This window comes from Schistocerca gregaria, chromosome 2 (assembly GCF_023897955.1).
Source record: "Schistocerca gregaria isolate iqSchGreg1 chromosome 2, iqSchGreg1.2, whole genome shotgun sequence".
Lineage (NCBI taxonomy): Eukaryota > Metazoa > Arthropoda > Insecta > Orthoptera > Acrididae > Schistocerca > Schistocerca gregaria.
Window position 1 is genome coordinate 713,394,994 of NC_064921.1, and position 27,165 is coordinate 713,422,158.

The 27,165-nt window shown below is 43.6% G+C and overlaps 1 protein-coding gene across 3 annotated transcripts in view; it reads left to right on the plus strand.

Annotated features, from left to right (window-relative positions):
* Window positions 1–27,165, plus strand: part of LOC126334835 (sialin-like) — a 400,692-nt gene that overhangs the window by 228,865 nt on the left and 144,662 nt on the right. For all 3 annotated transcript variants that reach the window (XM_049997496.1, XM_049997494.1, XM_049997495.1), the window contains exons 2-3: window positions 6,298–6,341; window positions 23,486–23,544. In XM_049997496.1, the coding sequence (XP_049853453.1) occupies window positions 6,325–6,341; window positions 23,486–23,544 (76 nt within the window). In that variant the 5' untranslated portion in view covers window positions 6,298–6,324. The remainder of the gene's footprint in view (window positions 1–6,297; window positions 6,342–23,485; window positions 23,545–27,165) is intronic.

Sequence of the window (27,165 nt, forward strand, 5' to 3'; positions counted from 1 at the left end):
TTCAGTCACAAGCCCATGACAGGCCTCTACGATCTAGAAAATGCAAATTCCGTCAAAAGTTGTTCGTAAGTGTGCCTCGATACGAATCATTTAATACATGACATACATACAGCCAGGTAGGGGATTCAATAACAAGAAAGAGGTCGTATAGTCTTTAGACATAACTGCATACCTGTGAGACTGCTAACAAAAGTCGGAAAATAGAAAAAAAAAGTTAGAGCTGACATTAACGGAGGAAGATTAAAGCTGCTGTAGTCATTTCCTACGGGAAATTAACTTCACTGGCCTTACGAGGCGGCGCTTACTGACGCATTGCCAATTACCGTTTCACGTGAGGCGAAATATGCCGAGCAGAGTTTCAGAAAAAGCTTACGTGCGCATTCACAAGCATCATTAGCTTGTGGCGGTCAAAGCCTTCGGCGCTTGATGAGTAAGTTATCAATTGCATCAGATGATGTACCCGCACAACGAATATCTGGTAGCGTCAAAGACTGTTCTCTAAGTGGGCTGTATTAAACACAAATTTTCTATTATGGCATTGCTTCCAAAAAAAGTAGAGATAACGATAAACGGGGTCCATTTTGAATTTTGAGGCTTTGTGCACCGTGTTCCGGACTTGCTCACCACAGAAGAATCTGTGGTGATTCTCCACCAATGGATATACTGGGTGATCAAAAAGTCAGTATAAATTTGAAAACTTAATAAACCACGGAATAATGTAGATAGAGAGGTAAAAATTGACACACATGCTTGGAATGACATGGGGTTTTATTAGAACCACCCCATATTGCTAGACGCGTGAAAGATCTCTTGCGCCCCACGGCTATCCCGCGCGGCGGTGATTTTGATATCGCGCGTACGTCGTAATGATATTCGGCCTGTGCGAACCGCCTGGGTCATACAAAAGTGTTTATTTTTCGTTCAGATAGCATTGCAGACAGACGTGGAAGCTCGTCAAATCTGCTTTACTTAACGACTAATACGGTTAGCCAGTACTAGCTGCAGGTTGCGCCACTTCTGGGCAACTGAAATTTGGTTTTCAGTACTTAATATAATTATTGACAGAATTTAAGAATTTCAAGTGCTGTCATTATCTAAACATCAAGAAGTATGAGTTTAACTGTTTAACATAAGAAGTCAATTATTAAAATAAGAAACTGTGAGTATGTCCTAAGGCAGTGTAACTCATTGCGCGCAAATTATCAAGACTACATTCATTCAATATTTGAGAATGAGAGCACTTAGCGACTTCAGACAAACTTTGCACTTTCGGCGCCACTTATCACAGTATATATTTTTATTTTTATATATTTTATGATTTTGGTAGGGGTGTCTTTAAATATTGTGAGCTAGCATGAGACTTTAAACTAACTTATACCGCGATAACACTCGTATAACACTCGTACGGACATCGGCTGCCCCGAAGTACGTACGATATAATATTTTTTAAACACAGTGCGCGACTCACCGCCTTCTAATAAATAGTTTGCGTGAGCGATGCTATTTAGAAAAGAAAATATGCGTATTCTTACGCAAACTGTAATTATTAATATAGGTCTCAGGGGCTACTGGTTATTTATATACCAAATTACATAAAGATTAACTGAGATATTGCGGAATGTAATGCTTTTCAATATTTCTTATTCATTATTTGCAAGGCAAAACTGGAGAGAATTTCGTCTGCCGTTAGGTGGCCAAAATGAAACATACTGAACTCATTCAGTGCTGTGAATTTTGGTAACTGAAATTAATCTTAACTTCGAAATTAATGAAAGATCAAAACTGAGAAGTCTCTCGGATTTACATTAAAAATTAAGACTTGAAATTTTAATTCAATAATACAATCAGCGTAATGGCCGACTAAATCCTGCTAGGGGAGATGAACTCCCTGCACTACGAAGTTCTGTAAAAATTTGGTTAATTATAATTAATGGTTGAGATCATGACAACTAACTCAATAATACACACTTTCTAATAACAATTTCTATTATATTTTTCAAAAATACAGACAAAACTTACGTTAATTATCAGACAGCACTACAATGGCGGCCTACCGCTAGACAAAACAAAACAGGAGCGATAGTTCAATCAAAGCATTGTCTCTGATCTTCATGGCCTATGTTACACAGAGATTATAACAAAAAAGTGTGTTTTGTTAATTACATCGATATTTGTGCTTTGATAATAATAACTTACGATCTTTACTATTTGTTTTACATCGCGCACACATTCAGTCTTGAAATAATTTATAATTCACACGTCTCATAACAAAAACTTCCTTTCCCTTTCTCCAAATGTCCATTTATGTACCGTACCGTCACAACCATTTTCTCGCTGACCGACCCCTCCCATAAAATAATGAAAACAAACAAGTTCACCATGTACTACACTTTCCTGTTCATGCTGTTCAGCATTAGGCACGACATTTTAATTTATTACTTTTGCACTACTAACCCTGCTAGCAAAACGTATTGCAGACGGCATCCACATTGTAAAAAGTTAAAGGGACTTTTGAGAAAGGGAATATTTATTCTGATGATACGTCTGGCGGGTGTTCCAGTAATTCGAATTCCAATTCTTTCCGATTGGCAGCATGTGGCCGAGCGTTATCTTGCTGCAAGATGACACCTTTTCGCAGTATTCTGCGACGTTTGGATCTGATTGCAGGTTTCTGTTCAGTTCGCAACACGTCGCAATAGTTCTCACTGTTCACAGTTTCGCCTCTCGGGGTGAAATGAACGGTTACCACACCTTCCATGTCCCAGAATATAGTGTTACCAGCTGACGATTGACGTTTATATTTCTTAACTTCTGGTGACGATGGCTGTTTCCAAACCATGCTCGCAGCCTTACCTGGATCGTGATGATGCTCCTACGTTTCGTCCTCTGTAACGATTTGCTGAAATCCACCTTGCTGGCGATGATAACGGGCCAGATATTTACGAGATATATCCATCCTTTGCGCTGACCTGGCAATTCTTTCGGTACCCACTCCACGCTTTCCGAAAATTGAGCCTGTTGTGTAAGATGGAATACGCTGAAGCATGACTGATATGTTAGGTATTTGCGATTTCGTCCACTGTGATTCGTCTGTTTTCCATCACCAACCCTCAACGGCTCCCAAACTGTCTTCCGTTGTTGACGTCGACGATCTGTCCCATCTTTCCCCGTCACATCGAGTTCTTCCCTGTTTGAAGCCGGCCAGGGTGGCCGAGCGGTTCTAGGCCCTACAGTACGGAACCGCGCGACCGCTACATTCGCAGGTTCTAATCCTGCCTCGGGCATGGATGTGTGTTATGTCCTCGGTTAGGTTGAAGTAGTTATCAGTTCTAGGGGACTGATGACCTCAGAAATTAAGTCCCATAGTGCTCAGAGCCGTTTTAACCAGCCTTGTTTGAAGCGCCCTATCCATTTGTAGATCTTGCTCCGCGATAAACAGCTGTCACCATACTGCGCTTGCATTCCACATATAATTTCTGCAGGTTTAGCACCTTTCGCTGATCACTGCCCTCATATCCTCCTTGGTGCAGATCGACAGTGGTGCTGCTATGTTTCGCGGTCTGCTACAGAGAATAAGAGTGACCCGTTGTATAGAATTTTTGCAGACGACAATAATTCAGCCCTGGATACTAGCAGTGTTACCAACCCTATGGCGACAAACTGCAAAAGTCCCTTTACTTTTTGATGTCCCCTCGTACTACTTAACTTACCTGCAAAATTATATCATTGTACGGTGCATGGTTCAGGAGACATGACGTGTTAAACACCGAGATGCGTGAAAACGGTGTTTCTCTTAAAACTGAGCGCAAATTACTCAGACTACAGTCATCTGCTAAAGAATCCAAAATTAATAAACCCAACATAATTAGGCTTTTGCGCCTTCAGCCATTTAGTAGAGTAACTTACTTATAATCAGACGACTGAAGCTTTTTTATACATGTGTTCGACGCTTAAAATACTTTGGGGTGTAGGTTACTGGTAGTACTCATCATCTCTGAATTCAACAGATATTGGACTGTTGCTGACAAAGTTTCTCTCTCTCTCTCTCTCTCTCTCTATTTCTTCTCAACACACACATTCCACACTAACGCAAGTCACACAAAACTAAATAAACAGCGTAAAACTGAATATAAAAGTAGCTAGGGATGTGGTAGCGTCTTGAATACAATAAATACAATATTAATTATTCCAAACGCTGCAGAGTGTAGCGCAGCAATGAAAATCGTTTGTATAACGTTACGTTAGAATGAGATGGCCCAAATAGTAATGAAATACATGATTTCGGAGTTCACAAATAATAATAATAACTGATCGAGTAAGAGGAGGAATAGAATAAGGGATTGGGTAAAAATTAAACATTGGGTAAATATATAGTTAACTGAACTCTATATTCAGATTGTGAAAGTTACTCTCCGTGTGTGGCGTCGGTTCATACAGTTCTCAATGCACCATTTCGGTAGCGATGGCGGAGTATTCCTCAACATTATTTTATGCAGCTATAAAAAAGTCGCCGAATATTACATAGCACTATAACGTATCAATACCACTCGGTGGAAAAACTGTAGTGACTAGTGATAGTCAATTGCAACATAATTCGCTTGAAATTGGAATGAAAAATGTTAGCGTCATAGGCAGCATCATTCCGTTAAATACATGACTCAAGTTTCGTGTTGCAGCAATGTTATTACCAAAATACGAAGATTGAAGCTGATCTTTAAAGGACTATTAGCTTCCGCGGCTGTTCTGAAGTATTTTATTATTAAACATTCGTCTACGAGTATTAAGAGCTGACAAAATCTTAAAATTCAGCAGATCACTGTCTGGAAAGAACCGTCTCGTTGCGCAAACAGAGCTAGCGTCAATTATTTTGAAGTGCTACTTGCTCAACTTTGATGAGCCAAGCGTTCACGCAGAAGGTTGATGTGTCAGCTTTCCATACCCAAATTTGCAATGGAAGCAGCGCAGAGGTTGAAGTATTTGTTCGCGTATCGTTATGTCTTTTGGAGGTGTAGAGTAATGTCCATCTACACTCTACAGTCACAGATAGTGTCGTGATATATAAGGCGCCGCAGCGGTCAAGGGAGAGAACTCACTTTTGCGAGGTTGTGTTTAGTATCCGTGTCCGCTATCCCGATCCAGGTTTTCCGTGGTTTCACTGTATTAAGGTGAACACCTGGATAGTTCCTATAATAAAAGTATAGACACATCCAATTGACGTTTTTGTATTTCAGCTCAAGTTTGTGCTTTGTCTCCAATGATGTGATTGTTGTTGAAACTTCGAACTGTTTACAGAAACGTAGATTTCCGCAGCTCGTGTCAAAGCAGCTAAACTCCTAAAACATTAAAGGAACTCGATTTGGCCGTGCTGCTGTGGCCCCTCAATCTTTGCCTGGAAAGGGCGGCACGAGCCAGAAATGTTGTTTACTTCAGTACTTCAGTATTTTAGAATTTTATAAGATAACGTGACAGTACACTCAGAAGAACTTTAAAGAGATTGAACAATCTCTATGTAAATGAAAAAAAAATGTAGTTTAACCCCCCGTCCGAACATCCTGATAAACGTTTGTTCCTTCGATCAGGCCACAGCTGACTTACACTTACACTATCTTTAGTCAGCTGACGCACAACTCCGATTGGAGAAGACTGTAAAACTGGTATCTTATGTCATTCTCTCCAAACAAAATGCCTTTCATCTATGGCTTCACTTCTACTTCGCTCTTGGAAAGCCAAAGTGCCATGAATTCGCATAGCGTATTTTCACGACTTTGATTCTTATTTTGCTCCAGTCAAAAGCGTTGATAACTTTATTTTATGGTACAATAAATCGTCATTTCCTGTATCCTCACTGCAAGACGTAAACTTTTCGGAACAGCTGAAATGCTACGTCTGAATTGCCGTAGATAGGAGCGCGCATGGTTTACACACCGATGGAGAGAACAGGAACAGCCTTCAAGCGAACTCCACACTGGAGGCCCGCATAATCAGTTTCACTGGAAAATGTAAAACTACATTTACGTTTCAGAACACCCTGCAGCCAACAATAGCGAAGTTTCAAGACCGACTTAATCGACCGTGACTGTTTCAAAAATACGAAAATGTTTTTCAGAGACAACTGTTGAAAAATAATGTAACTCAACAAAAACTTGTGGCATCTGAAAAACTTTTCGAAACACTTGGTGCGTTTCGTTCGCACAGTTCTTATGATTGATAGTGGAGCTTATGAGGAATTGTCTGCGCTCTGCTTTGGCGCGCTTTCCGCGTCGGACCATCTGACGGCGTGTGTTTTGCCTGTTGCAGGACTAACCAGGGACTGCCGCCACTACCATGGAGGAGGCGCAGAGGTGAGTGACCCGCCGTCTTAGCGACACACATTTCACTATTCGTTCAGAGCTACTCCTCTGTTCGTTGTTCCAAGTAAACCTAACACAACATTGATAGAGGCTCCTGATGTTTTGGTTTATCTTTGCTACTTCTGTGGACTTTAGTCTACAAAGAAACGATATTAGCTATTCAGCTCTGTAATAGAGCACAAATGCAGCGTCTTCAATCCTTAAGGGGAGGCTTACTATCTTTGGCCCGAAAAAACCATGTTCTTTGAGAATTCTTTTCTTGGGATGTGCTATACAGGGTGTTACAAAAAGCTGCGGCCAAACTTTCAGGAAACGTTCCTCACACATAAATAAAGAAAAGATGTTATGTGGACATGTGTCCAGAAACGCTTAATTTCCATGTTAGAGCTCATTTTAGTTTCGTCAGTTTGTACTGTACTTCCTCGATTCACCGTCAGTTGGCCAAATTGAAGGAAGGTAATGTTGACTTCGGTGCTTGTGTTGACATGCGACTCATTGCTCTACAGTACTAGCATCAAGCACATCAGTACGTAGCATCAACAGGTTAGTGTTCATCACGAACGTGGTTTTGCAGTCAGTGTAATGTTTACAAATGCGGAGTTGGTAGATATCCATATGATGTGTGGATTAGCACGGGGCAATAGCCGTGGCGCGGTACGTTTGTATCGAGACAGATTTCCAGAACGAAGGTGTCCCGACAGGAAGACGTTCGAAGCAATTGATCGGCGTCTTAGGGAGCACGGAACATTCCAGCCTATGACTCGCGACAGGGGAAGACCTAGACCAACGAGGACACCTGTAATGGACGAGGCAATGCTTCGTGCAGTTGACGATAACCCTAATGTCAGCGTCAGAGAAGTTGCTGCTGTACGAGGTAACGTTGACCACGTCACTGTATGGAGAGTGCTATGGGAGAACCAGTTGTTTCCGTACCATGTAGAGCGTGTGCAGGCACTATCAGCAGCTGGATAGCCTCCACGGTTACACTTCTACGAATGGTTCATCCAACAATGTGTCAATCCTCATTTCAGTGCAAATGTTCTCTTTACAGATGAGGCTTCATTCCAACGTGATCAAATTGTAAATTTTCACAATCAACATGTGTAGGCTGACGAGAATCCGCACGCAATTGTGCAATCACGTCATCAACACCAATTTTCTGTGAACGTTTGGGCAGGCATTGTTGGTGATGTCTTGATTGGGCCCCATGTTCTTCCACCTACGCTCAATGGAGCACTTTATCATGATTTCATACGGCATACTTTTTTTTCCTGTGCTACTAGAACATGTGCCTTTACAAGTACGCCACAACATGTCGTTCATGCACGATGGAGCTCCTGCACATTTCAGTTGAAGTGTTCGTACGCTTCTCAACAACAGATTCGGTGACCGATGGATTGGTAGAGGCGGACCAATTCCGTAGCCTCCACGTTCTCCTGACCTCAACCCTCTTGACTTTCATTTATGGGGGCATTTGAAAGCTCTTGTCTACGCAACCCCGGTACCAAATGTAGAGACTCTTCGTGCTCGTATTGTGGACGGCTGTGATACAATACGCAATTCTCCAGGGCTGCATCAGCGCATCAGGGATTCCATGCGACGGATGGTGGATGCATGTATCCTCGCTAACGGAAGACATTTTGAACATTTCCTGTAACAAAGTGTTTGAAGTCACGCTGGTCCACTCCATAATGAATGTGATTTGAAGAGAAGTAATAAAATGAGCCCGAACATGGAAAGTAAGCGATCCGGACACATGTCCACATAACATATTTTCTTTCTTTGTCTGTGAGGAATGTTTCCTGAAAGTTTGGCCGTACCTTTTTGTAACACCCTGTAGATATCAATGTCAAATTTGGTCAAAATGTTTATTGATAATTTCCTCTACAAATTGGAATTTTTTCTACCGCAAATGTCGAAGAGCAAATGCGGAAGTACCATCGGAGCGAAACAAAATTTCGGTATAGAGCTCCATGCGTGTATGGTCATAGGTCTGCCGGCTTGTGTGAAATCAAAATTGAGTTAACGTTAGCGAAGTATATAAGAATCTTTAGGAGTTGTACCTCGCTTAAGTTATTTGGACCACAGGAAACAAAATGACCGTCATTTGAAACAAATACATTTATTTCATCAGATTTTTCGACTTCATCTGTACGGTAAAAATATTTGTAGTTGATGGATCGGAATAAAAGTGGGACAACTCCTAGACAATTTAGTTAGCTTTGTCGGAAACAAAAAATGATGCCAATAGGTTCAGTAGATATATATACGTCATTTCGAGAAAAACGTGTTTGAAGTTTTGACTACATATAAATGCAATATTATGCAACGTACGATCAATCTGCTATTCCGAGTCTATAACTAGTCCTTCCTCTTCCTCATAGAGGGCGTTCTGCTCGATCTGTTCCATCTTACGCTGCTCCAGAGCCGCTCTTACGGCCGGTGACATGCGGTTTTCGGCCGCTTGAATCCGGTGGTCGTCCAAATGCTTGGCGAACTGCGTCGATTAGTGTCGCAGGGTGACGTCCATCGTTGTCATGGTCTTCAGAGTTGCTGAATACCCTTCGATGAAGCTGCTCACTGCCATGAAAGTCGCAATCTCCACAGTCTTCGCAGCAGAATGCAAATTCTTGGGGGCTAACTTCCAAACACACGCGTTCAAACTTTCATTTGAATTTTGTGTATTCCTTCCAAGCACCGGTACAATAACTCGTCCTCAGAAAGAAAAAAACTGGTACGTGAAAAAGGCCGATTTCAGGCAGGTGCATTTCTTTTTGTTCAGCCGCGAATAACAAACATTTCAGTTCCGTATTCTAAAAAAACCGTTTCAGGGGTGAATTCTAAACACTTTTATGGATCCAAAAATGCAATTAAAAATCTATTTTTTGAACCAAAAGATAGTAAACCTCACCTTAAATAATGCTGTTCTGGGGAGTAATCATAGAGGGTGTTACAAAGAGAGTGACCTTATTTCAATAATTTCACATTATTGATGCAGCACATCCTACAGAAAAGGTACAAATACTCGAAAAAACCTCGAATACTTTTGCCATGTTATTACAAATGGTGTGTGTGTGTACACTACCAGCCGCAAGGACAACGTCTGAAAGAGAGCTAAAATTATCATACACTTTGAAATTTCTTTTCAACTAAACTGACACCGGAAACACATTCCTTGCAATTGCTAAAGACAAAAGTGGCCCTGGTTCAGGTATGGAGATTTTGTAGGATAATGCCTCAGAGCACTGCACGCTCTATACAGTGGTGAGGCAGTGTCTCAATGAGAAATTAACATACTTTGTTTTGCTAGTGTGATGGAACTTCCATCCTCTTGGAATATGAAAGCCTTAGAGTCTTCTTGAAGTTTTGAAAAGGCCAGGTTTCCAACATTTCACGCCAGATCATTCCAGTCACTGTGTTTCCCTCAAAAGAGCACACTTCTTTTATGAGAAACGGCACAAAACTAGTTCACTTGGCGAGTGGCTTTCATGCTCAGAGTTTTGTTGATGACACTAGAGTCTCGAAAATGTGCACGTTATATAGGATAACTTTAACTCCAACATAAAATGTTTCATCACTGAAAAACAACTGTAGCAAAAATCCGTCGGCTTCCACTAAGAGAGCATTGTTGACGCAACACAGTAGCAACAGTGTACACATTAAAAGGTGAGTGGTGGGACGATGAGCCGTGGCCGGGAGCATTGCGCCACTTGACGCTCCAGTCCAGCCAAAGGCGTCATTTTGTCACGTCTGCAGCGAGCTCTTCATGGTACGCGTATAACATTTAGCGCAAATTATCATGTTGGTTCAGGTATACTGAACGTTCTTGGCCACTGTTGTGTTCATTATGGGTGGCATAAAACACACAAGTATCCGTTAAGAAGCGACTGTGGTGGTTTTCCAAGCATGCAAATTTATCTAGGGAAACTCAGAGGCAGAAATAGTGGCCCAATGTGGGCTTACCTCAACGTTGCCAGATACTAGTGTTGGCAGCAGCTGGAGATCGTGGCATGGTACAGAGAAAGAGAGTACTCTGTAGAGATAAGCAAAACCTTTCTTTTGAAAGGTGAATGGAAGACACACACATTCCCTTTTTAATGCAAGATTACTGCACCTGCATTGTCTCCTTTTATCCTAAAATAAGGAATATAGGAAGAGAATTAACAATCTTAAATTAAGAATATCACAACAAAATTCTGAATATAGGTTCGGAAAATTGTAAAAATAACTCATTTTGAAAACTTCCTGGCAGATTTAAACTGTGTGCCGAGCCGAGACTCGAACTCGGGACCTTTGCCTTTCGCGGGCAAGTGCTCTACGAACTGAGCTACCCAAGCACGACTCACGCCCCGTCCTCACAGCTTTACATCTGCCAGGAAGTTTCATATCAGCGCCCACTCCGCTGCAGAGTGAAACTCTCACTCTGGAAACATCCCCCAGGCTGTGGCTAAGCCATGTCTCCGCAATATCCTTTCTTCCAGGAGTGTTAGTTCTGCAAGGTTCGCAGGAGAGCTTCTGCAAAGTCTGGAAGGTAGGAGACGAGTTACTGGCAGATGTAAAGCTGTGAGGACGGGGTGTGAGACATGTTTGGGTAGCTCAGTTCGCAGAGCACTTGCCCGCGAAAGGCAAAGGTCCCGAGTTCGAGTCTCGGCCCGGCACACAGTTTTAATGTGCCAGGAAGTTTCATATCAGAGCACACTCCGCTGCAGAGCGAAAATCTCATTCTCGATAACTCATTTTTGTTACTTTTTCATAAATTTATTGAAAACAAATTGTAATATAGTAACTGAAATATAATTGAAATTGACAGTTTCTACTTCCTGAAATTATCTACAGTTGTCATTTACTATCAGAGTAAGAATATATGTCTAGTTTGACAATCACTACAGATCCTGGGTGTGGCTTCCTTGGAGCCTACTGATGCTATCATCAAACATCTTTCAAATTGAACCATTTCCACCGTTCATGAAGTTCATTGGTTGGTGATCGGTCTTTCTTGTAATTTCCTTGCATTTCAACAAGTTTTCTTTGGTAAAAAGACTCTTAGAGAAAAACATAACTCCTTTCGCTGTTGGCTTTTATATTTCATGTTGCACAAAGCAACGTAAAGTATATGCAAAATATGGGGCATAGGGAAGGTTCCAAACAGTTGACTTCATGATTGAAGTATTCTCTGTTTTAATTTTTTACTTTGAAATTATATTTGGTCATAACAGCCTACCCAATTTGAAATACTTTCTGCAGTTTCTTTCTTCAGATTGGATGCACTCCAGAACATATGACTTTAACTGCATCTCATCTACGAAATGTGCCTGGGGTGCTTACAAATTAATGTTATTTGCGGTTGTGCACCTGTCGTTGGGCATCAGTAACAAATCTACCAATGTCATTATTAACAACCATTGACTATATTGTCATCAAAAGTAACACAATCCAATAATAACGTTATTTTTAACGTATTTCTGTGACATAACATCAGATCTTTTAGGTATACAAAAGTTCAAAAAAACTGCAAAAGCTGATTGTTCATACTGTTAATCTTAGATTATGATCATTATGTTGTTTTATGTTACGTAGATGCTTAAAAATCGCACAAATGCGGGAACTACAAAGCGAATTTGACTTTTTATAAAAAAAATTATAGAAGCTGTTGGCCTACAGTACTGTAAATTAATAATTTCGTGTAATGTGATCAGCTTCATAGCATTGCCAAATTTACTTATCTGTTGTAAATGAAATCGGTTGGGAATCAAATGACAGTGGCAGGCTGGAAACACTGACACTCGCTTCGATTTCCTGGATTTAGAGCTTCATCCAAAGTGGAGATGGACAGTGGTGAGGACTGTTGTGAGAAACAATTTATCGAATTTCTGCAGAAGAATCATCACTTCACTGGGCTCTTGATGGGATTCCTGACCCACAGGTTTCTAGAGGTACAGCTGCATGCTTGAACTTTAGATCAGTCTTCAGGTCTGTTGAGGAGTCAGAAGTGCAGTAAACTATTGCTGGTAATAACAGTATTTTTCTTCTTTTTAATCCAGTTTGGTAAAATGATACATAATTTGAAACTCTTCCACGCAAAGACTGCTTGGTTCACTTACGTCCTGCACCTTTGAAAAATTTGTTACATTGAAAATTAAAATACTATAAAGGTGCCCTTTTTAAATACCAAAAACTTAAAATGAGAACAGATGTATGCACAATATTGTCTATGATCTACAAGTGCAATGATGTATATATAAAATTTAGTTATGTAATATGCATACTATTATTGTTACAATGAACAATATCGATAGTGAGCTGAACTCAGATGGAGAGTGGTGACTCAGAGATTCATCTTAAACTACAAGCTAAATCATTGTACGAGACAAGAGTGATGTGAGCCAAATCAGTGAGTGAGACTCCTGAGTTGCATTGCAGTCTGCTCCACAAAGTTGGGATGAGTGAGTGGCTGCCGAGAGCCAAATCAATGACTGAATCAAGATCATAGTGAGTCATGAGTCATTTGTGCTCCGAATCAGTCAGGGAGCCAAGAGTGCAGTGCAATCCACTGTTTGCTTAGTCAGGAGTGGTAGGGGAGCCAACCTCATCACTTCACAAGGCATCGTCTCTCACCATGAAGTGTCGAATGGCCGACATGGTAGCTCCTTGGAAGTTATGTTATCAAATCAAAAGCGGAAATATAAGAGGAGAAAGTGTTTTCTGCATTGAGCCAGAGCTCTAATGGAGTGACCTTCCTTTACTGCCTGTTCTTCTCGTTTCTGACAGCTTTTCACAACAGTAAGGTATAGAAACACATACGTAACATATTGTATACAGCGTACTTTTTGCAGAATATTCCACGTCATAGTGACTAATTCAGCATGCTGGGTGGAAGACTGTTGCAGCAGCCTGTCATAGAATCTTTGTTCTGCACACCCTCCGCCACACACCGTCAGGTGGCTTGCGGAGTATGGATGTAGATGTAGATGTAGATGGGCAGTCTTTCCAGATCCGAAGGGCTACCGTTAGTTTCTTTTTTTTTTTTTCTCCAACTCACCGATTGCTCACTCTGTGAAATAATATACCTCAGTGAATCAGTTCAGGAGTAGATTGCCCATATATAGTACACTGGCGATGCTGCAAAATATACTCTGCCCCTCTGCACATTACTCTAAGAGTATGCTCAAACTGTAATCACTATGGTTCGTGGATTAAAAACCACCTTAAATCTAACCAGTCATAATGTGAAATTCCAAATCCTCCTGTTTTACTGTGGGCTGACTTTAACTGTGCTTGTCAAATATTCTCCACAAATCCATCCAAAGTGCGAATTAGATCTGGACCTTTGCCTCATTAAAGATATCGCCACTTTGGAGAAATAGAATATCAACCATGACTACTTTTTGCCTTAGGCATAACACTGAAGGAAAGCTCATTGGTCTACAGTCACTTGCTCACACTTGCTGGACTAAATTACACAAAATGTCATCCACTGAGCAGATCACATCGTGTTTCAGACAGTTTTGAGGTTATAAATGCGGTCATGGAGTAGAACCTAGGGACGTTTCTCTAAATCTCTCGGCCACTTGTCTGTCAACACACTTTTGCTTCCCAGCATGTTCTTTGTGTCTAAATTTAGAAAGTTTTATAATGTGGCAATGGAGGAATTCAGGGAGAGTGTGGTACCTTTGTACACTTTTCAGACATTCACCCCAGTAATAGAAGATTAATGTATTTTCCTGGTCCATTTTTAAATTATGGCCTTCACTTCTTAATGACGTATAATCTTTTTCTGAAATTGGCAAAATTACTCCAGAAAATTTGTTTTTTTCCACATGAGAAAACATGTTTCAAGTTAACAATGATCATGTAGCTAGGAACAAATTCTATTGAACTTTAAAAGCGTTGCAGTAGAGAAAATATTGTTAATTTTATATTTAATCGTTTGTGTGTTACATTACTCTACTACACACCAGTAACCAGTAAGGAAATCGAGCATTATTATCACAAACCAGTTAAAAGTAAAATACATTTCGAAAATGAAAGCTGTGGGAAATCATCATCAATTTCCATTTTCAAAACAGGTAGAATTGTTAAGACATTAAAAAAGCCCAGGTAAATTGAAAGTTTCATATGTTCCATGGTAAAAAGCGTTCTTCTGTTCCAAAGTACAAGATAGTACATAGTTGACGAAGTATGACTGAGCTGTCCATGTGTTACTTAAATAGTTTCAGTAATTGTAGTAACTCAAGAGTTAACAATATATTCCAAATACACTCCTGGAAATGGAAAAAAGAACACATTGACACAGGTATGTCAGACCCACCATACTTGCTCCGGACACTGCGAGAGGGCTGTACAAGCAATGATCACACGCACGGCACAGCGGACACACCAGGAACCGCGGTGTTGGCCGTCGAATGGCGCCAGCTGCACAGCATTTGTGCACCGCCGCCGTCAGTGTCAGCCAGTTTGCCGTGGCATACGGAGCTCCATCGCAGTCTTTAACACTGGTAGCATGCCGCGACAGCGTGGACGTGAACCGTATGTGCAGTTGACGGACTTTGAGCGAGGGCGTATAGTGGGCATGCGGGAGGCCGGGTGGACGTACCGCCGAATTGCTCAACACGTGGGGCGTGAGGTCTCCACAGTACATCGACGTTGTCGCCAGTGGTCGGCGGAAGGTGCACGTGCCCGTCGACCTGGGACCGGACCGCAGCGACGGACGGATTCACGCCAAGACCGTAGGATCCTACGCAGTGCCGTAAGGGACCGCACCGCCACTTCCCAGCAAATTAGGGACACTGTTGCTCCTGGGGTATCGGCGAGGACCATTCGCAACCGTCTCCATGAAGCTGGGCTACGGTCCCGCACACCGTTAGACCGTCTTCCGCTCACGCCCCAACATAGTGCAGCCCGCCTCCAGTGGTGTCGCGACAGGCGTGAATGGAGGGACGAATGGAGACGTGTCGTCTTCAGCGATGAGAGTCGCTTCTGCCTTGGTGCCAATGATGGTCGTATGCGTGTTTGGCGCCGTGCAGGTGAGCGCCACAATCAGGACTGCATACGACCGAGGCACACAGGGCCAACACCCGGCATCATGGTGTGGGGAGCGATCTCCTACACTGGTCGTACACCTCTGGTGATCGTCGAGGGGACACTGAACAGTGCACGGTACATCCAAACCGTCGTCGAACCCAACGTTCTACCATTCCTAGACCGGCAAGGGAACTTGCTGTTCCAACAGGACAATGCACGTCCGCATGTATCCCGTGCCACCCAACGTGCTCTAGAAGGTGTAAGTCAACTACCCTGGCCAGCAAGATCTCCGGATCTGTCCCCCATTGAGCATGTTTGGGACTGGACGAAGCGTCGTCTCACGCGGTCTGCACGTCCAGCACGAACGCTGGTCCAACTGAGGTGCCAGGTGGAAATGGCATGGCAAGCCGTTCCACAGGACTACATCCAGCATCTCTACGATCGTCTCCATGGGAGAATAGCAGCCTGCATTGCTGCGAAAAGTGGATATACACCGTACTAGTGCCGACATTGTGCATGCTCTGTTGCCTGTGTCTATGTGCCTGTGGTTCTGTCAGTGTGATCATGTGATGTATCTGACCCCAGGAATGTGTCAATAAACTTTCCCCTTCCTGGGACAATGAATTCACGGTGTTCTTATTTCAATTTCCAGGAGTGTAGCTTAATATACACATCAAAAAAAGTTTTGCATCACCCCGGTTCCCAGAACTCCTGAACATCGACGTTGACTGTAGATATTTATTCACAGACACAGTCCCTTTGCAGCTGAGAGATGTAAACAACCATGCATGAGCAGCTCCTATTAGACGGAGGGAGTCCGACAGCCGATCAGTTCCAGTCATTCCGCCAGGAAGGAGGTACACGGCTCGTGTTCTCTGTAGTTCAACCATGCCTAGACGGTCAATACCACGGTTCCATCGCGTCCGCATTGTTACTTTGTGCCAGGAAGGGCATTCAACAAGGGAAGTGTCCAGGCATCTCGGAGTGATCCAAAGCGATGTTGTTCGGACATGGAGGAAATACATGGAGCCAGGAAGTGTCGATGACATGCCTCGCTCAGGCCGCCCAATGGCTATTACTGCAGTGAACGACCGCTACCTACGGATTATGGTTCGGAGGAACCCTGACAGCAACGCCACCATGTTGAATGATGCGTTTCGTGCAGCCACAGGACGTCGTGTTACGACTCAAACTGTGCGCAATAGGTTGCACGATGGGCAACTTCACTCCCGGCGTCCATGGCGAGGTCCACCTTTGCAACCACGACACCATGCAGCGCGGTACAGATTGGCCCAAAAATATGCCGAATGGCATATTGTCAGGCGGAATCCTAAAAGGACCCTTTTACTGCATGGGAGCTTCTGACTCTCTCTTCCCACGTTTCAGCTGCCGGTCCTGATTCCTTCCATAATCAATTTCTTTAACACCGCAACGCTCCACAGCATCTGTGCCTTCTCTAGTTGGAGGTTCCTGCACTTAAGCCTGGCAAGGACCCTTCGTCCCACGATAGTTACTGCCCCATCAGCCTGATCGATGTCCCCTGCAAGTTACTAAAATGCATGGTGGCTCGACAGCTCGTTTGGGTCCTTGAGTCTCAGGATCTTTTATCTTCTCACCAGTGCGGTTTTCAGACAGTATGGTCTCCAATCGATCATCTGCTTCGGCAGGCCTTTTTCAACATCGCCATCCTGTCACAGTTTTCTTCGATCTTGATAAGGCCTACGACACAGTTATGCTCCACGCGTGGCGTCTTTGGGAACCCTTCCCGATTGTTATTCACCAGTTCCTGCCCCACCGGACATTGAGAGTCCAATTTGGCACTGTTTTCAGCTCTCCATGGATCCAGGAGAATGGCATTCCACAGTGCTCTGTATAAAGTGTGCTTTTTATAATCGCTATTAATGAGCTTCTGGCCTCTGCTGGACCATTGGTGGATGATTTCTGTATTTGGGGTAGCTCTCGCTCGGTCGTCTCTGTAGAACATCTGGCGCACGTCCACGTGGACACACATGATTTTCAGTTCTCCTTCCTTAAGTCAAGGGTGATGCATTTCTGTCGGTGCACTATGGTCTATTCTGATCTGGACCTCGATATTGACGACCAGCACCTGACTGTGGTCCTCCAGTTCCGTTTCCTGGATCTTCTTTTTGACAACAAGCTTACCATTTGAAGGTTGACTGTTTGCATAAACTCAGTGTTCTTCACTTTCTCACCAACTTCTGTTGGAGCACGGATCGTTTGATCCTTCTCCATCTTACCAGATATTAGTTCTGCCTTGTGTGGACTATAGTTGTCAAGTTTATGGATCAGCTGCCCCTTCCAAGCTCCTTCTCTTGGACGCAGTTAGCCATCGTGGTATCCATTTAACCACCAGTGCCTTTCACACTAGCCTTGTCGACAGTCTTCTTATTGACTTTGGGATTCCTCCCCCCCCCCCCCTTTTGATTCGACGGTCGCTGCTCCTGATTTCCTATGCCATCACTGTCCGCTCTTCCCATGCTCACCACTCATATTTTATTCTTTTCGTGGCAGCGAGCCATTGCCCATCCGCTGCCCGCCCTTGGGTGGGCTTACCCTTTGTTCTCTCCACCGTGACATCCATCCCACTCCTTTTCCTCTTCCCCATGTTCCCTCTTGACCACATCCATTGTTAGTACCTCAGCCATGGATACGGATGGATCTCTTCCAGGGTCTGAAAGCATCTATTGCTCAAAAGGTATTTCATCGTTTGTTTCAAATGGACCTACTGGAGTTTCAGGATGCCATTGTTTTTTTACATCGTTGGCTCTAAATCCGCTGATCATGTGGCATATGCCTTCACGTCTCTTGGCATGGAGCACTGTCTCTTGCCTGCCACGTGTGGGGTGTTTACTATGGAACTGTTTTCCCGTCATCCCTTGGTCTCTGCCGTCAGAGAACTTCTCACTGAGCTTGATGATGCTGCTTGTTCGGTCGACTTCCTTGGGTATCCTGGGGAATGAACCTGCTGATCCCCCATCCTGGGGCGGATTTGTGGCTTTACATAAAATCCCTTTTTGCTTAATCATGGGCTGACTCTTCGGAGGCAGTCCTGTTCTAATAAACTTCGCCCCATCAGAGAGACAACTATGGCGTTCTTCCCTTTGCGTCTTCCAGCGGGAATCTACCATCGTCTGCCGTCTTTGTGTGCGCCACACTAGGCTGACCCATGGGTTCTTACTTTGCTACGAACCGTCCCCTGCTCCCCCTTTGTAGTTGTGGGCTCTGTTCACGTTGATCCATATTTTGCTAGACTGTCTCCGCCTTTTGGGCCTTCACACTAAATATGCCCTCACACCTACCTTGTCTTTGGTGTTAGTGGACGACCTCTCATGGTTACGTCTGTCCTCTGCTTTCTTCGTGTAAGTGATTTGTACTTTCAGGTTTAAGTTCTTGAAATTTCCTCTAGAACTTCAATCCCTCAGCTAGCGTAGGCGTTGGTTATGGAGGCCTTCTCTTACCTCCACGCCAGTCAGGTTCTCCCCTCCTTTCCCTACATTGTGTCTGATCTGTTGTGCTGTTTTGTTTTTCATTTTCTTGTGTCTTCTTCTCCTGGGTGTTGTTCCAGTTGTATCGCGATAATGGTATGGTATGGTATGGTATGGTATGGTGTGGGTGTCAAGACGGTTTGGTTGCGGTGCTGGTGCCCTAACGCGCGTGGCGTTTCTGGGGCACCCCTGCTCTCCCCATTTTCACCCACCCCCCTCCTGTTCTTTCCTCTTCCTGGCGTCCGGACGCCCCTTTTGCCTCTGTGTTTGCACTTGACTGGACTGTGCTTCCGTTGATTTCTGCCATCCTAGAATACGGGACCGATGACCTCTCTGTTTGGTCCTCTCCCCCAAATCAACCGACCAACCAACCAGCCGAAATGCGAAGGCAGTAAGTTTTGTTTGTTTTTCGTTTCGACGACAACTGCCCATCTGTAGAGCACTGTGGCGAGACGGAGGCCTATGTCATTTTTCACAAACATCTGGAGTGTCACAGTTCGGAAATGGAGCAGAACCGTGTCAAGTAGCATATCAGTGAGAAATCATTTGTATGTGTCCTATAAAAAAAGACATTATCGAACTTTTAACATATACTCAGATCAGAATAACAACGTTATTAAGAGCAAGTTACCACTGTGACAACCAACCAGAGAACAAGCTTGGTCGCTCCTAGTGCTTTGCGTGCCGCTGACATGTCGCTCTACGGTCGACAATTGCGGCCGCTAACGTATTTATTACGTAATCAAAATATCCACGGGTGTACTGCCGGTCTATAGTGTCCAACGCAGACAGCTGCCACCACCCTTCACAGAGGAATGGGGTACTTAAAACTCTAGTACATAGGGCGCGCACTATCTCTGACACGGAGAGTCTCCCCCAGGAATTGGAATATCTGAGAACTGTGTTTCGAAAGAATGGGTACTCAGAGTGGCAGATCTAACGTGCTCTCCGCCCAACCACTGCAGCACAACCTGTTGAGATGGATGAAGTCACGAGGGAGGAGGTAAGCACTGCATTTATTCCATACACAGGCGCACTCTCGGGGAAAATCGCCCGCATTCTGAAGAAACACCGGGTCGGAACTGTGTTTTGTCCTCCGAATAAAACTCGTGCACTGGTGGGGAGCGCCAAAGATGACCTCGGTTTGAGGAAGGCCGCCGTGTACCAGATTCCGTGTCAATGTGGCAAGTCGTAAATTGGTCAGACGATGCGTACCGTCGAGGATCGATGCCGTGAACACCAGAGGCACACTCGACTGATGTATCCGAGCAAGTCGGCGGTCGCTGAACATTGTTTGTCGGAAAATCAGGCTATGGAGTATGACCGCACGAGGATTCTGGTACAGACGTCGAGATACTGGGACAGCGTTGTTAGAGAGGCCATCGAAATTCGCACCAATGACGACCTCATAAACCGTGACTGTGGCTACAATCTTAGCAAGGCTTGGGAACCAGCGATTGGGTTAATCAAGAGTAAATCGAGCAAACGCATAGTTGTGACGACCACGGCGGACAGAGCCATCACACCGACGTCATCTCAGACGCCGTCGCAATCTGTTCCACCGCGCTACCGTGGCGCGGGGCGCGGACGGCGGAGGGAGCGCGCCGCGGGCGGAGGGTATTTAAATCGGCCGCCGCCGCGACCGAACCCAGTTCCCCCTGAGCAGCCATAGCGTACGGATCTCCGTGCCGGCACGTTCACAGGAGCTCAGTCCGTCAGTTCACCTGATGATGGCGACATGTTTGATCGCCGAAATATTGTGCCCGTTGGACACTATAGACCGGCAGTACACCCGTGAATATTTTGATTATCAAGTACGCCGGGAGAAACTCAATAATCACGTATTTATTACGATTCATTTTCGTCATGTGCTTTCTTTGTTTGTGCTGATTTGTTTTATAATGAACAAAAGAATGTTTGCACTTAATAGCGAAAGTGAACAGAAAATTAAGCTGTTACAGTGCTGCACGATGAACTCAGTACTGTAGGAAATTTCGGAAATTTGTGAGAAGATTCTATGGGACCAAACTGCTGAGGTCATCAGTCCCTAGACTTACACACTACTTAATCTAACTTAAACTAACTTAACACTAAGGACAAAACAAACACCCATGCCCGAGGGAGGACTCGAACCTCCGACGGAGGGAGCTACGCGAACTGTGACAAGACGCCAGAGACCGCGCGGCTACCCTGCCAATACTGTAGGTTAACACGAAAGGTAAGGAGGAATTCGATTGTGAATTGCACAGCTGTTGTTGCCACAACCATATAGTCCGTGTGAGTAACAGCGAACCGACGACATGGCACTATTCTGTGTTGAGCTATCAACCACTTTGATACTTTGATTCTGTTAGTCGGAAAAGGATAAAATTCTGTTTCATTGTGGCTGTAAAGTTTTTTATACCCACTTAATATATGTAGTACAACTTCCCTTATAAGTGCATCAGTATTGTAAATTACTATCACTTCCCTTGCATCAGCACCCTCATGTTAACAGCGCTACATCTGCGTCCTCGTTAAGTCCATGTTAAGTCTGTCTCATCCTCAGGAAGTGAGCTTAAAAGAGATATAAAAATTAATGTTGGTCACGAATGTTACGATGTTTTGAGTAAAATTTAAGTTTACGATTTTTGTTCATTGGCTAACATGCATATTCATATGCAAAACGATATAAACGGGCGTCATATTTTGGCCGCATAGTTATTGTTGCGGTCTTCAGTCCTGAGACTGGTTTGATGGAGCTCTCCATGCTGCTCTATCCTATGGAAGCTTCATCTCAATGTAACTACTGCAACCTACATCATTCTGAATCTGCACGGTGTATTCATTCCTTGGTCTCCGCCGGCTGGTGTGTCCGAGCTGTTCTATGCGCTTCAGTCTGGAACCGCGCGACCGCTACGGTCGCAGGTTCGAATCCTGCCTCGGGCATAGACGTGTGTGATGTCCTTAGTTAGGTTTAAGTAGTTCTAAGTTCTAGGGGACTGATGACCTCAGATGTTAAGTCCCATAGTGCTCAGAGCCATTTGAACCATGGTCTCCCGCTACGATTTTTACGCTCCACGTTTCCCTCCAATACTTCATTGGTGATCCCTTGATGCCTCAGAACATGCCTTACCAAACTATCCCTCCTTATAGTTAAGTTGTACCACAAATTCCTTTTCCCTCTATTCAGTACCTACAAAATACTGACGCGAATTCTTTAAAGACGATAGAAGCCGACCTCGGGGAAGATCAGTTTGGATTCCGTAGAAATGTTGGAACACGTGAGGCAATACTGACTCTACAACTTATCTTAGAAGAATGATCAAAGAAAGGCAAACATACGTTTCTAGCATTTGTAGACTTAGAGAAAGCTTTTGACAGTGTTGATTGGAATACTCTCTTTCAAATTCTGAAGGTGGCAGGGGTAAAATACAGGGAGCGTAAGGCTATTTACAATTTATACAGAAACCAGATGGCAGTTATAAGAATCGAGGGACATGAAAGGGAAGCAGTGGTTGGGAAAGTGAGACAGGGTTGTAGCCTATCCCCGATGTTATGCAATCTGTATATTGAACAAGCAATAAAGGAAACAAAAGTGAAGTTCGGAGAAGGCATTAAAATCCATGGAGAAGAAATAAAAACTTTGAGGTTCGCCGATGACATTGTAATTCTGTCAGAGAGAGCAAAGGACTTGGAAGAGCAGTTGAACGGAATAGACAGTGTCTTGAAAGGAGGTTATAAGATGAACACCAACAAAAGCAAAACGAGGATAATGGAAAGTAGTCGAATTGGGTGATGCGGAGGGAATGAGATTAGGAAATGAGACACTTAAAGTAGTAAAGGAGTTTTGCTATTTGGGGAGCAAAATAACTTATGATGGTCGCAGTAGGGAGGATGTAAAATGTAGACTGTCAATGACAAGGAAAGTGTTTCTGAAGAAGAAAAATTTGTTAACATCGATAATAGATTTAAGTGTCAGGAAGTCGTTTCTGAAAGTATTTGTATGGAGTGTAGCCATGTATGGAAGTGAAACGTGGACGATAAATAGTTTTGAGAAGAAGAGAATAGAATCTTTCGAAATGTGGTGCTACAGAAAAATGCTGAAGATTAGATGGGTAGATCACATAACTAATGAGGAGGTATTGAATAGAATTGGGGAGAAGAGGAGCTTGTGGCACAACTTGACTAGAAGAAGGGATTCGTTGGTAGGACATGTTCTGAGACATCGAGGGATCACGAATTTAGCATTGGAGGGCAGCGTGGAGGGAGACCATGAGATGAATACAGTAAGCAGATTCAGAAGGATGTAGGTTGCAGTAGGTACTGGGAGATGAAGAATCTTGCACAGGATAGAGTAGCATGGAGAGCTGCATTAAACCAGTCTCAGGACTGAAGACCACAACAACAACAACAACCACCTACTCATTAGTTAAGTGATCTAGCCATCTAATATTCAGCTATCTTCCGTAGCACCACATTTCGAAATCTGCTACCCTCTTCGTGTCTAAACTATTTATCGTCCTTGTTTCACTTCGATACATATAGTATTTAGTAGTAATTAGCGAATTTTCAGGTAGTTTGTTTCGATGAGGTTTTGAGAAAATCTCTCTGTTTGCTGTTTTCCAGATTCGACGAAGCTGTTAACATAAAGAAATACTCGTCATGCTCCTGCCGCAGGATACAAGGTAGGTGGCCTGTCGCCTGTCATGTGGGGGACCATAATCTGGGTCACACGTCCAGGGCCGCGCAGTTTCAGTTTTACCCACGGGCAGACACCGCTCTGCTCGCCAAAGCTCGTCCGCCGTAACTACAGTATACTATAAGGGGGCACAGTCTTCTTCTGTGCCAGTCTCTTCACTTCATATTAACCTTCTATTTCACGGTGTTGCCATTTGGCAACAAACCGTAAATTTAAGTATAATGTTAAGGAAGCCGCTCGTATACGCATGATGTTGTCGTCCGGCAACACACGCACAATCTGGCTGCATCGAGCTAGACTATGTTTAAGAATAATTACGTTGGCCACACGACATTATAATTATAATCATAATTAGTATTGTTGTTGTTATTACCTGTATACACAATTCAGTTTTTACGGAACCCTCGGAGCCCAAGTCCTAACAGCACTTGTCTGACTTTTTTTTTTAATGTAAGCGACGTGTTCAGTTTCTAGATTTTTCGTGCCACATGAACTAAATTTTACAGGTGACACAAAACATTATATTACTGAAGGTTAGCCACTCAACATTTATTATAGACTAGCCGTTACCAGACTCACGTATCAGTAGTTTAGTTATCATGAGTGATAGTGAGTAGCCAAGCTACTACACGTGTAATAATTTCAGCAGCCCTCACGTGCCTGCTTGTGGCAAGCATACCTTGTGGTGAGCGCCCCCTCTCGCTCCTCCCAAGCTGCCCCGAAGCACAATACGGCATACGCGGCGTCGCTGCCGGGCAGTGCATACAGAGGCGAATAGGCTGGGGTGCGCATCAATGCGTCGTGCTACTCAAGTAGCTATCCATTATGCAAAGTGTACATTATGCAACAAACAGTGTGGAAGTAGGAAATAAAAACACTAAAGATTGTATAACCATTGTGCAGAATACTTTTAATGGCGTCATGTAGCACGTATCAACCAATAAAACTATTCTCACAAATATTACAAAGACTGAAAGTCAAAGAGTTAAAAGCTTTTTCAAACAGTAACCGTGTTTCCCTAATTTGCGTAATATTCTTCAGGTCAGTAAGTATAGTGTACTGCACACTTTCTAAAGTAACCTGGGTTTTTCCTCAGTGTTCAAGCTACCTCCGCACCACATTTCATCGAAATTGGTTCAGCGGTTTACTCGTGAAAAGGTAGCAGAGCTACTTTCGCATTTATAATATTATTATGGATAAAACTTTCAATTTCGATATATTTTTTCCCGTGATCCGATTTGATACGTTGTCCTAAGCTGTGCTCAAGGTACCTGTGAAACCCCCATGAAAATTCGTCTAGTGATTTTGGAGCAGCGTATTCGAACAGAGAAAGAGACAGACGCGATACTTTCACAGGTGTATTATTAGTGTATATAGCTTACTTCGACCTTAAAAGATAATGAAAATTCTATACTCCAGATTCCAGGAGTGAATGGTTAGCGGACGGCTGTGCCGGTGTCATATTGTCACGTGTGACGTCGCTCTTACGCAAAAAGATGTAGAATAGAACACTGACAATTTTTTGTGTTATTTTTTGAAATGTAGATTGTGGTGATAAATCCCACAGGTCTAGGTTAGCCTGAAAAGTGACTGGTTGTGAGTTGGCAGAGTCAACGACTGTGATCTCATAAGAATAATTACAATTCTTGTTGTGGCACCATTTTGATGATGTCATGGGTCAAAGGAGACGGGTGTGTGTCGACAGTTTCAGTACTTCCCCTCTTCCGAGTCCCGACTCTGTAACTGTGCGAGATACTTGATTGCTCACAGCCGAAATGGTTAAGGTACAACAGTGAAAAACCCGAAGCCCGGATTGCCGACGTATAACCTTTTTCTACAGAATGTACGCCCTCCTCAGAAAGAACAGCATTTTCCTCTCTAGACCTCAACAATGGACATGGCGTGCAGACTGGGTAAAGGCTGAACTTCCGAAGACGCGACGAACGGAAAATACGCCACTTGTTGTTCTGTAACCTACCTCTACGTTCCTGCTAGGTGGCATGTCTTATGAGCGCTATGATTGGACATAGTATACTACCTTTTACAAAAACCACACTTGAAATACACGGAGTGAGGATCGGTGTCGCAACTGCAGTTGTTAGCGTCACCTATCGTCCCATGAGTACATGTCGAACCGAAATTTTATGTATCGTAACGTATTCTTTTCTATTTGAATTGCCGTCATTTTATATAACAATCACGTTTCATTTCTTCATGATAAATAAACCGCCCCTTTTATATCTAGCACGTTAAGTCAGGCACATATATATTTCAGAAGCATCCCTGAAGATAACAAACTAGTTTGTTATTCATATATTCTAAGAACTTCCGCTGTCTTTAATCTTACGTCCGCCCGCAGCCAGACCTCGTGGAACAACTACGAGCCTTATTGTTTAGAGTGATTAACACTAATAACTTCATATTCACGTTTATGGAACGACTATCAAAAACCCGTGTTTTGGTCGGGTATGTTGTCAAGTTTCCTGTACTATATGGTATCAGTAATTAGTCGGCAGCATAGTGAAAATCACGGATTTGCACTAGCTATCCGAAGCAGACAAGCATAGTAGACTGCGACATACTTGCACGTTTTCGATGTCACTTTATCCATGCGAACCTGCAGTACGTAAGATAGATGCAGTGCATTTTAATACCGTGTATATTGGAGGATAAACACGGGTTCATCACTACGGCTGACTTGCGATATACACTACACAAAATGGTTCAAATGGCTGTAGTTTATTTGAAGAGCCTTCACAGTCCACGTTCCATATTGATGGATATCGTTCAAATGGCTCTGGGCACTATGGGACTTAACTTCTGAGGTCATTAGTCCCCTAGAACTTAGAACTACTTAAACCTAAATAACCTAATGACATCACACACATCCATGCCCGAGGCAGGATTCGAACCTGCGACCGTAGCGGTCGCGCAGTTCCAGACTGAAGCGCCTAGAACCGCTCGGCCACTGCGGTCGGCCTACACTACACACGCGTAAGAGACCGCTATTGGAAAAAAACTGTGACGATTTAGTTCACTTCGCGCCTAAGCACAGACGAGATAATTGCAAAATGATACTTAGTAGTGTGTTACGATTACATACTACGGTGGCTGCCGTATTAGCTGAATAACTATCCCTGTTTTGCCATGTGAAAGAGATAAACTTGTCGTGTGTTAAGATAGTAATATTTATTACTGGATTTTAAGACAAAATGAGCGTAAGAAACAACTCTCGATTGCCAAGCACAAAACGAGGCCCGCTGAGAAGAGAAGTTGTTATTGGCAAATCGTAAGACTTTCCATAGCAATCTAGAAGCGAACGCAATCGGACCGTGACGGTTGAGATTATCAGCATAATGAGCTCGCACGTTTCGTGGGAACTCGAATTGCATTCAATAGTCCGGCAAGGCCATCACGTGAAGATGCGTTAGTTGGCCTGACGCACAGGTGGCGTCACACACACAGTGCTTCAGTACGCATTGCGACGTCAGCAGCTATTGAAGAGCCGGGAAATAGAACAGAGGCGACGATGTAGGCGCCAATAACTCCTGACCACTGACTTACCTGTAGAGCCACACTGTGTTATGGTTGCGTAGCTCGAACAGAG